Source organism: Peromyscus leucopus, chromosome 3 (assembly GCF_004664715.2).
Source record: "Peromyscus leucopus breed LL Stock chromosome 3, UCI_PerLeu_2.1, whole genome shotgun sequence".
Classification (NCBI taxonomy): domain Eukaryota; kingdom Metazoa; phylum Chordata; class Mammalia; order Rodentia; family Cricetidae; genus Peromyscus; species Peromyscus leucopus.
In genome coordinates, this window is record NC_051065.1 from 127,444,566 (window position 1) to 127,456,901 (window position 12,336).

General features: G+C 44.9%; 1 protein-coding gene across 2 annotated transcripts in view; it reads left to right on the forward strand.

Moving 5' to 3' along the window:
- Itpr2 (inositol 1,4,5-trisphosphate receptor type 2) overlaps window positions 1–12,336 on the forward strand; it is a 423,811-nt gene that overhangs the window by 279,154 nt on the left and 132,321 nt on the right. For both annotated transcript variants that reach the window (XM_028891637.2, XM_028891638.2), the window contains 4 exons: window positions 79–187; window positions 855–1,042; window positions 7,719–7,902; window positions 9,245–9,501. In XM_028891637.2, the coding sequence (XP_028747470.1) occupies window positions 79–187; window positions 855–1,042; window positions 7,719–7,902; window positions 9,245–9,501 (738 nt within the window). The remainder of the gene's footprint in view (window positions 1–78; window positions 188–854; window positions 1,043–7,718; window positions 7,903–9,244; window positions 9,502–12,336) is intronic.

Genomic DNA, 12,336 nt, shown 5'->3' on the forward strand with positions numbered 1-12,336 from the left:
CTTCAGATATATTTGCATTTAGCATGTTGACATTCCTTACGTCTATTTTTAAAAATGGTGACGGCTCTCCTCTTCCAGGGTAGCATACTCCGGAGAATCCTTCTGAACCGGTACTTCAAAGGTGACCATGGCGTTGGTGCCAACGGACCTCTGTCCGGGGCCTATGCCAAGACTGCACAAGCGGGAGGTAGGCGCTCATCGTCCGTTTTGGGGTCACGGCACATCTTCACGGCAGCGCTGTCTCCTGCCTTACTTAAGTGACGCCAGTGCAACACAGTCACTTAGGACACCAGTGAGAGCCTTTGTGTAGTTTGGGGTTCCTGAGTCCACAGGTTTGAGAATTATGGTGGATTTTGCCTTTTGACTCTGGATAGTTTGTTATAGTTTCTTTGTGCACACATTAAGGATAACATTTGTAGAGTACTTTTCTAAAGATTTATTTATCTTTATCTTACACATACATGTGAGTGCTTGCATGTGTGTCTGTATACATGTGTGCTTCTCAAGTGTTGGATTCCCCGGAACTGGAGTTACAGTGACTGTGAGCCACCGTGTGGCTGCTGGAATCAAACCCAGGTCCTCTGCAAGAGCAGCCAGTGCCCTTAGCCGCTGAGCCATCTCTCCGGCTCTTTCCAGAGTACTTTAAGAAAAACAATTAATGACATTGAGTTACATGTCAGACATTTCTTTAAGATTTCCATCTTTATATGTTTTTTATATTTGTAACTAAACTTCCCTGTGGCACATGTCGTTATGGTTTAAGTACTTGAAAACACTATTTGCTGCTATAAAAGGATGTCCATGATGAAGGCGATTTTGCTGGGGGTTTATTTTATTTTTTCCCCTGACCACAGGAGGCTTCTCTGGACAGGACTCAGATAAGATGGGGATTTCAATGTCTGATATCCAGTGTCTGCTGGACAAAGAAGGAGCATCCGAACTTGTCATTGATGTCATAGTGAACACCAAAAACGACAGAATTTTTTCCGAAGGCATTTTGCTTGGCATCGCTTTGCTGGAAGGAGGAAACACGCAAACACAGGTACTTGTCTATCACTAGTGGTGTTCGGGTTGTCATTTCTAGTTTTTAAAGAATATTTTTGTTTTTGAGAATGTCATACAATGTATTTTGTTATGTTTCCCCTCCACCCCTCTCTAACTCTTCACTATCCACCTCCCTGCTGCCCCCCAACTTTGTGTCTTCTCCCCTACCATCCCCATAAACTTTGGGTGCCAGTTTCTGCTGCCCATGTACCCATGTGTAATCATCTTCTGGAGCTTGGTTAACTACCAGGAGCCACCTCCCTATAGAAAACGGACTCTTCCTGCCCCAGCAGCCAGAACACATCTGTAGATCCCCAGCCAGGGTTGAGGGCTCACAAGCCCCTCCCACTCCATGCTGGAGCCTTCACAGCTTGATGGTGCCGGCAGCCACAGCCGCTGTGAGTTCCTGATGCTGTGGTTCTGCTTTTGCTCTGGTCCTCCCTGACCTCTGACGCGTACAGTCTTTCCGGTTTCTTATCCACCTGTTAAAGAAACCAAGGGAGAGTATTCTTTTAGCTTCTCCTTGCTGGCTCAAACAAAACACAACACCTCACAAATCACGTTTCCCTCATAACTTTATTGATTTGCTATTGGAATAATGATAGGGCTTCCTACTTACTCCAAACAGAACTTCCTTTGGCGCTCATTCTGCGGCAGGTGCCACTCCAAATGGAAGTGGGTGCTGAGCTCATTGCTCCACATGGCAGAGGGTGCTGTGCTCACATGCACACCAAGGATCTGACCCTGTCCAGCCAGCACTCCTGTCCCTTGGAGACCCCTGCCAGGTTTCCCTTGGGTCCTCTGCACCTAACAGTGTGCTGTATGAGCCTGAGCTCTGGAAACTTCCCAGAGAGCACTTCTGAGCTTCCTGGCTCGCTGCTCAGTATCCTGATCTTCGTATGCTTTCCTAAGCCATGGAGACAACGCATAGCTCAAACCCATTGCCCCGTAAACGGCAGGCAGAAGCCCTGTCAGATTCAGAACTGGGGTAATTCTCTTTACCTTGTCGTCACGGACATTTAGCATCAGGAGCTTTGTTGTGTGAAAGACCTCTCTGGTAGCAGGGCTTTAGGAACAAAGGCTGAGGGTAGCCAAAAAGGTACCAGTGTGGCACAGGTATGCGCTGGCCTTGAACTGGCATCTCTAGCAACTGCACTTTCTAGATTTCCCCGGACCATAGAGGGTCGTCCCAGGGAATCACCCTTCATCCTCATGTGGATGCTGACCGTGCCAGCTAGCTCCAGGAGAGCTGCAGGCTCCGCTTTTAAGTGCCAGCACATAGCTCCCTGGATCTAGCCTTTAGTCTTGATTTGCCTCATGTTTCTGTGGCATTGATCACTGGCAAGGTTTTTGTTCTTCTGGAGCCTTTACTACCTGGATCCTGGAACTACCCCACCCCCAGCTTCTCTTCCAGCCTCATGCAAGGGCTCCTCTTCTCCCCGAGACTGGCCTTCTGGTTGTCTGAGTAAAAGTCACTTTTGACCATGGCTGACCATCCTGTCTCCTTGCTGGTCACCCCTTGATGACAAACCTGGGTGATTCTGCCCTTCGAATATCTCTTTCCCCTAGCACTTCAGTCCCCGCTTCTCAGACCTTCATCACAGCTCCTTATCCTTCACTTTGCTGTGACCATGTTTCCCAGCTTCCATTTGCCTTCCCTCTAACATTCCCCCTGTTGCCTCCAGTGACATTTATTATAACACTGTTAGGCCAGGTTCAGCTCTCTCCTCCCAGTGAAGTCAGACTCCCTGCCGAGCTCACGAAACTTCCTGCTGCAGGTCCTTCATGTGCTCCAGCCGTCTCTCATTCCGTCTGTCTCCTCCTTTGCTGTTTCTCTTTGTAGCGCCCCCCCGTCCCCGGGTCCATCATGTCCCTTCTGCTGCTGTCTCCTCTCCCAGGGCTCAGTTCAATGGCTTCTCTTAGACTTGTTTTCAGCCCCTTGTTCCATTGGGCGGAACTGACTGCTAGTTGCTGCAGGACCTGGCTGTGACTCCCAGGTGCTCTGGGGAGTGTTTCTATCTTGTCACGGTGCTTCTCCAGGTGTGCCCCAGAGTCCATCTAGTAAAGTAAACATCCCTGAAGGTTTGGAACACATCTTCATTGCTGTGCTGTTTGTGTTTGGAACCCTCTAATGCCCAGTAACTTCAGTGGTGGGTATGTTTATGAGCGACGGGTCTTGCCTTTTCTTCCAGCTGGGCATGCGGCTCCTGCTTCCCGGTGAGCCTCGCTGTACCTGTTTCTCACTTGGTGTCTTCCCTGTGTCCCTTTATTTTACCATCTGCTTTATATCATGTCTCTCCAGTTAGTTTTCGACATTTTCTAATGTGAGTAGGGGGTGATAGCCTATTTTTTATTTTCATATTCCTTTATAGCTGTTCAGTGCATAACAGCCCCCACACTACACACACACATCACACACAGTACACACCACATACCACACACACACACACCACACACCACACACACATCACACACACACTGCATACTACACACACATCACACACACTGCATACTACACACACACCTCACACACAAGTACACACCACATACCACACACACACATATCACACACCACACACACCACACACACTACATACTACATACACACTACACACACACCACACATACACCATACACACACATCACACACTACATACCACACACACATATCACACACACCACACCTCTCCCTCTCCCTCTCCCTCTCTCTCTCTCTCTCTGGCTGGTGATACAAACCTGTAATCCTAGCTACTCAGGCAGCTGAAGTTGGAGGACCACAAGTTCAAGGACAACTGAGCTATACTGAGCTATGGAGCAAGCTCAAGGCTGGTCTAGTGAACTTAATGAAAGCAGGTCACACATTTAAAAGTAAAAGGACAGCTGGGGTGTAGCTCAGTAGTAAGCATGTGTGTGGCATTTCTGAGGCTGTCGGTTCAATCTCTCATGCAGAAAAAAGAAGAAAACCAGAGTCACACTTACCTGTTAAAGAACAGCATTTATACAAATCTGTGCATAAAAATCCTCTTGTGGGTTAGCAAACCTCACTTTCTAGGTTCTGCTGTTTAGGTTTAGATTTAGGTAGGTCATGATGCTCCAGATGTCAGCTGTGTGCTGTGGCTTTGAGAGGTCTAGATCAGAAGAGCTGAGTCTGTCCCTCCCTGTGTTGGTTGCTGTTTGCCACAGTGATGAAACACCATGACCAAAGCAGCTCGTGGAAGCCAGAGATGTTTTGCTTATGGCTCATCCTGAGGGAGAGTTCTTGATAGTTGGGGAGGCACAGCAGCTGGTCGCTGCAATGAGAAGCTGAGCGGCCGCATCTCCATCCACACAAAGGAACAGAGAGAGCAAACTGGGAGTATGGTGGGGAGATGGACCCTCCAAGTCCCCGACCTCATGACAGACTTTCTCTAGCAAGGCTTCAGATTCTGAGAGCTCCATAACTGTACAAACGATGCCACTGGCTGGGGACCAAGCGTGCCAGTGCACAAGCTTACAGGGACATGCCCCATTCACACAACTCACCCCCTAGACTCCTGCCAATCTCATAGGAACTTGACACTTTTAAAAAGATTTACTTTGTTGTGTGTATGATGAGTGCCTGAATATATGTAAGTGTACCACATACGTGCAGTGCCTGTGGAGGCCAGAAGAGGAACTTGGATCCCATGAAGCTAGAGTTATAGAGGGTGTAAGCCTTCATGTGGGTCTGAGACCTGAACTTAGGTCCTCTATAAGAGCACCAAGTGCTCCTAACCACTGAGCCATTTCTTCAGCCCTGAGTTTAATATCCTTAGTTTCCCATTAGTCCCAGGATTTAGTTCATGGGTTATCTGAGCTGCCCTGCTCTGGTTATTCTGGACCAGAGTGAATCTCCTCCTTACTACATGAGTCACTGCCTGCACTCAATATGCCTTACCAGATGTGGGTTAGTGGAGGCAGATAGAAGAAATTATAACTTCAAACACTAATAACGAGAGAAATGAAAGCTAGGTATTGTGGGTCACACTTATAATCCCAGGATTCTGGAGGATGAGCCAGAGAGATCACCTGAGGCTGACCTGGGCCATTGAGTAAGACCCTGTCTCAAAAAGAAAAAAGAAATAAAATATAACACAAAGGCTATTGAGTATTAGGGACCATTCTTACATACACGAATTTGGCTAATTCCCACAGCCTGTGATATAATATGTATTATCCTAGATTACCAAAGAAGAAGCAGGCAGATCTAAGCTCCCTTGATTATTTAGAGACAGAGCTGGGACTTGAGTTCATGCTGCCTGGCTCCAGATTCTGTACCCTCAAGTCACAATGAATATCTCCTTCCCAGAGATAACCTTCTATATTCTTAGCCCAGGAAGTGACAGGGACTGACCACCACATGTGAGCCTTTGTCTTTCTCAGTGGGACAGCTGAGATTATGTCAACTTGACATAATCCAGAGTCACCTGGGATGAGAGTCTCAGTGAGGACTGATCTAGATGAGGTTGGCTTGTAGATATGCCTGTGGCGGGGTTGTCTTGACTGTGCTGGTTCAGTGGGAGGGCCTGCACCCTGTGGGTGACACCATTCCCTAGGCAGGGGATCCGAACTGTGTAAGAATAGAGAAGGCAGACAGAGCACAAGCGTACTTGCATTCATTACTGATTATGGATGTGCTGTGTCCAATGTCCTGAAGCTCCTGCTTCCGTGACTTCCTTCTTATGGTCGACTTTAACCTTGAACTGTGTGTGAATGAGCTCTGTCTCCCTAAGTTGTTTTTGCAGAATGATTTCTCACAGAAACTGGAAAGGAAGTTAATGCACTAGGCTTCACTCCATTACTTCCCCTCCTTTCTCATTTCTCTGATTTTCTTCTCCTCCATAGGGCAGATTTTTCCCTCTGTTATACTATTTGTCCTTTGCTTTTTGTCCGGCAAAGAGCTTTGAGCATTTCCTTTGACACTCCTTGTTGTCCATGATGTGGCGCCTTTGGGTAGATGCTGTGGCATCTGATTAACCTGTGGAACATAATTTGGTCATCACCTACCCAACACCATTCTGTAGCGCACTGGTTTGTAGAAAGTATCATTTATATAAATAACCTAGATTTAGTGCTACAGCATATGGGTTATATAATATGTGGCAAATCCCTCTGCCTCACAACATCTCATTTTTCAATCAATATCCTGTGCATGGAATGAGAAAACCATACTCATCACAAGGGTTGAACATATCTGTGAGGGTGGGTGTGAATGGGCCCCTGACTGTCAAGCTTTGAATTCACAGAGCTGCAACCTGACTGCAGCTTTCTCGTGTGTTACAGTCACCCTTTCACCTTCCAGCCATGCTATATTAAAAAGATTAGAGCTCAAACATCCACTTAATTTGTGGGACCATAAAGGTCTGTGGATGCTGCATTTATCCTGCAAGACATCAGGACCAGCTGGGCTGGTTCAGTGTAGTTGCCATGGTTACGGTGGTTTTTTTGTCCTGCTCCTGTTCAGGAGCATCTCCTAACAGACATGTAGCTGACACTGAAGGCTATGTAAAACTCACTGTGTGTAGATGCTGCACATGTAAGAAACGAAAACGGGCATGAGTATCACCTAGAGTTTAGAGTCTCGCCTCGAGTCGGGCCTGCTCCAGGCATTTCTTTAGGAAAACATGTCAGCAGCTGTCAGAAACCCCAGCCTGCCTGCTCACATTTTATTTGGGGATGTGGCTGGTTCCACTTGATGAGGTACATCTCTTCTGGAGTACATCCTTCCTCCATCTCCTTTCACTTCTGAATTCTTGCATAAAGTTGCTAAGCAGACAGTAACTGGTAACCACAAGTCAGTATTTCCCTGTATCACTAAGGTACATCTCACTGTCTCACTAAGATGCATCTCACTGTCTCACTAAGATGCATCTCACTTCTCACTTCTCACTAAGATACTCAGTATTTCCCCCTCACTAAGGTACATCTTACCTCATCCTTTCTACATCATTATTGATGATAAACTAGAGTTTATTTTCAGTCAATTTCCCCCTAAACTACATGTAAAGAATCATTATTTATGAAGTAGCAAAACAAATTAATACCTATTTATCAGAGGGTTCTCATGAGTGGGGTTGTCATGGTAACACATCCTAATTTTAATGTTCTATCAGTTAGATACAAGAAAAACAACTTTGTCACCTAACAGGGAGTCCTTATTTATACAGGATAGTCATAAGTGAGTGACCATGTTTCACTTGGGGTGACAAACTCATGTGGGTAGGAATCTGGCAATTTTCTTTTTTTTGTTTTGTCTGTAGCAACAGTATAGGACCCTATGCACAGTAGGTTTTCAATAAATATGTGTTGAATCGATGCACAGATTTATAGTAATATTAGACTAAAAGAATTATTTACTTATGACAACTTACTATACTCATAATTAAAAAACACATGCAGGAGAATATATAAAATAGAATATAAAATATGTTAGAATTTAGTGGAAGATGCTAGGTAAATACTAGCTGTTATTATTAATATAATAATGTGTTATTAGTACATATTAAGTGGAATGATACACTGAAAGCCTGTTCATTTGTGGAATTATAAAAGGCAGCACACTGTGCTTTTATCTGTAAGGCCTGTGTTTATTTCAGGACAAAGCACTATTTTTCTTGCCTTGGTGGTTGATATTTTAAACTATGCTTTCTCTGCAGTATTCTTTTTACCAGCAATTGCATGAACAGAAAAAGTCAGAAAAATTCTTCAAAGTCCTTTATGACCGGATGAAGGCTGCTCAGAAAGAGATCAGATCCACAGTGACTGTCAACACCATAGACTTAGGGAGCAAAAAGAGGGATGAAGACAATGACCTCATGGCCTCAGGCCCAAGGATGAGAGGTGAGGAGCTTCCTGAGTACCTGGGAGAGCGGCATGCGAGGAGAACCTAACGAAGTATTTAAATCTCATGTAGCTTTGGGGGCTTAATTATTCCCAGTGTTTCCAGTGTGGACTTCCATCTATGGAGGATTTTGGTCAAGGGCTTGACCCTGGAATAACTCTGCAGGCCAAACTAAAATGGAGTTTAATTGATGTGGAGACACTGGGCAACATGAAAGACTTTGATGTCCTTGTTCTGTGCAGCAAAGAAAACCAGCCCAAACTTTGTGAGGACAGAATTTATAAAAATGTTTGTGTTTGAATAACCAAGTTATTGCCAGTTAAATACAAACTGTGGAGGTGTTATCATTTTTTTCCATGAGATCTATAGAAATTCTTAGGTGTGTGCACACACATGTGTTTCTTGACACATTCATGTCCTTTCTGTGTGTGTCACATGTGTGTGGGTGTCCACAGAGACCAGAAGAGAGTGTCAGATCCGAAGCTGAAGCTATAGGAGGCTATGAGTAGCCTTTGTGGGTGCTGGGAACTGACTCCGTCCTCTGGTGGAACAGCAAGGGTTCTTAACTGCTGAGCTATCTGTCCTGGTTGGGCTTTGTGAACTTAACACATAGCCAGACATGACTGGGAGGAGGGAGTCTTAGTTGAGAACATGCCTCCATAAGAATGACCTATAGGCACGTCTGTGAGGCTTTTTCTTGATAATGATTGATGTGGGCGGGCCCAGCCCACTGTGTATAGTGCCTCCCTGGGCAGGTGGGTCAATAAGAAAGCAGGCCGAGCAAGTGAGGAGGAGCAAGCCAGTGAGCAGCACTCCTCCATGGCCTCTGCTTCAGTTCCTGCCTCCAGGGTCCTGCCCTAATTCCCCTTAGTGATAGATTGTGATCTATCTATCTATCTATCTATCTATCTATCTATCTATCTATCTATCATCTTGTGATATATCTATCACAATATGAAATAAACCCTTTCCTCCCCAAGTTGCTTTTGTTCATAGTGTTTTACCACAGGAATAGAAAAGCAGTAAGGCAGCACCTTTCCAGTCCTTCAATATACACTTGTAAAGTCACTTGTACATGTTTGTGCACATTCTTGTATGTCTTTGCGATATACGTTTATATATCAGAAAATTCTGAAATTGGCTAAGTATTAAGACCTTCTCTTCTGATCACTGTGTTAACTTTTGGTTGTTAATCAAGTCCCTTTCAGGAAATTATTGGGCCTCTTGTTAGGTAATTTTAAAATTCAGCTGTGGGAAAATTTGGATCCCTATTGTGGGGTTTTTATTTTCCTTTAGTTAAAAAAAATTACTTCAGAAATGCAACTACTGCTTGCTTTTCAGTGAGAGATTCCTCACTTCATCTGAAAGAGGGAATGAAAGGGCAGCTAACAGAGGCTTCTACAGCCACGTCCAGAGCATACTGTGTGTACAGAAGAGAAATGGACCCGGAAATAGACATGATGTGCCCCGGGCCGGAAGCAGGAAGTGCAGAGGAAAAGTCCACAGAGGAAGTTACCATGAGCCCCGCCATCACCATCATGCGGCCCATCCTCAGGTTCCTGCAGTTACTGTGTGAGAATCACAACCGGGAGCTACAGGTGTGTCCTCTGCTCCCTGTGGGTGAGCTCTGTAGCCTGTGGCTGTGGTAATCCAAGTGAAACTAATGTGCAGTTTATGAGGGAATTCTGGAGAAATGGTCAACAAAGACAGCAATGCCTTGTTGAAATGGGAAGGAAGAAAAACAGGAGGAAAAATGTTTATCCATTAAAAACAAAACAAACAAATCCACACATTGCCATCCTGTGGTCTAGAACTCACATCTTTGCACCATGGAACCCTGTCTACTCTCCTCTGTGGTGTTTGTTCAGGAAGATCATCTTCATCTCATCTGCCTTTCATGGTTTTAGACTCTGGTGTTTACATCTTTCCCAGTCCATAGTTGTTTAGCCCAATATTGAACATATTTTATGTTTCATTAGAAACAAAATAGTATAAAGCATTTTTTTTTTTTTTTTTTTTTTTGGTTTTTCGAGACAGGGTTTCTCTGTGTTGCTTTGCGCCTTTCCTGGAGCTCACTTGGTAGCCCAGGCTGGCCTCGAACTCACAGAGATCTGCCTGGCTCTGCCTCCCGAGTGCTGGGATTAAAGGCGTGCGCCACCACCGCCCGGCTGCATTTTTTATAATAGTGAAAATTGTTTTGCAAATTAATGTAGCCCACATCATAATATCTCCACCACTACCATTTCTTCTGTCAGATAGGTAGACTAGGGCTGCCTCAAAACTTTGACTAGCTCTCCGACATTATTTATATATGTTGCCCATGACACCATAGCAAAGGCACTTGCAAGGAGCTATCTTGATTGGCCTGACTGAGGGAGAGTGAGAATGCTCACCTAAAGAATTTCCATTTGGCAGACTGCTTCTAAGAAAGACATATGCCCATCATGCCAGCCTGCTTAGCCATGCTACTGGCTAGCATATTTCACAAAGGATTTTATTAATGAGTTACAGTGAACTGGCTGAGGTTTCTGCAGTAGGTCCTGCCTAGGATCTCCTACCTTGTATTCCCACTAAGTCATCTGGTTCTAAGGATGTCTGTCCACACAGAAAGTGGCAGAGTGAGGAGCCGTGCTCACTGTTGTCTAAAACACAAGGGATGTGAAAGGCAGGAGATGGTAGGACAGATAAAATACTGTCCATGGCTATGAGATGCTCTGGAATGAATGATGGGGGAGCCTGGCTCATGTCGACCAGCTTGCCATAGCTTAGGTGAAGCTTCTGCAGTGTGTACTGACACTTGCTCACTCTAACCCTCACACCCAATTATATGATATATATTGTGTAGCCCAGGCTGGCCTCAAACTCACAGAGATCTGCCTGCCTCTGCTTCTCGAGTGCTGGGATTAAAGGCATGCATCACCACCGCCTGGCCCAATTATATGATATTTTGTTTATGTCCTGACAAATAAGCTTGCCTGGAGATCAGAGGGTGGAGCTAGCCACGAGTTAACCATAGAGGCCAGGCAGTGGTGGCTCACGCCTTTAATTCCTGGACTTGGGAGACTCATGCCTTTGATCCCAGCAATTGGGAGGCTCATGCCTTTGATCCCAGCACTTGGGAGGCTTATGCCTTTAATCCCAGTACAACTGGGAGATGGAGACAGGAATATAAGTCTGGTGGAGACAGGATCTCAGCCTATTCAATCTGAGGATTCATAGAGGTAAGAAGTCTCTAGTGGCTGCTGCTCTGCTTCTCTGATCTTTTAGCTTTACCCCAATATCTGACTCCAGGTCTTTATTAATAAGACTAATTAGGACTATGCTTCACCCGATAGTGTGAACATAGACTGTAGGGTGTGCTGCCTGTTCATTCTAGTCCATGTATCCTGACAGTGTGTACATAGACTGCTGGGTTCCACTTGCCGGCTCTAACTCATATACCCTGGTAGTGTAGGTTGCAGACTGCAGAGCAGGTGATGTAATGTCTGACTTTATGTCATTCGTGGAAGTATGGTTCAGATACCATAGAAGACTACTTTGACACTAAGAAGAACAAATAGTAAACAAATTCAAATAAATAAATAGATATCTGTAAGTATATTAAAATAGGAAATCTCCTTCTCCCTCTCTCCTTTTCTTTCTCTTCTTCTCTCCTTAGCTTATTCCCCAAAGGAAGTGCACTAATAACAGATTGTTTTCTTCTAGAAAATTCTATGTACAAATATTGATCTATGCATGTAAACCTTCTGTCCAGAGAGTACACATTATATAGAGTCTCTACTGTTCCATTTAGTAACTTCATGTATTGCTACATTACTTATTGCTTGGCGATGCTTATCTGTACATATGGAAGTTTTTCCTAAGACCCCAAACCCATCCCGCTGGCAGGGATAATGCTCTGGCTTTTGCATGACACTTTCTGTGCTAACAGGCAGTGAATCTCTCCTGTGTGTGTGTGCACAGATTTAGGATCATCCACAGACGTGGGACGGAAAAGCTTGGTAGGCCTCCGTGTTTCCCACGCTATGACCTATGGCTGCTGCCCAGGGAAGATGCAGGGTTGCCTGGAATGGCTCAATTGCAAGTTGGACCCCTCTCCTGAACATTTTATTTGCCTTTCCCTTTCTCCTTCTCACACCTGTCTCCACCCTCTGCAGGCTAAAAATGACGGCAGCAGAGCAGTGTTGACCATGACCTGTTCTGAAGGTGTTCTTGCTAGAACCCAAGGGGCCTCTCTTAAGAGGAACTTAGTCCATCAATATTTAAATATTATTTAGTTTTAACATTAGTTTGAAAAATAATGAGTTTTTTTTTAATTTTTATTTATTTATTTTACATCCCAACTGTAGTTTGCCCTCCTTCCTCTTCTCCCAGCCTCTCCCCACAACCTCCGAAAAATAATGAGTTTTGTTACGACATTCTCATCCATATCG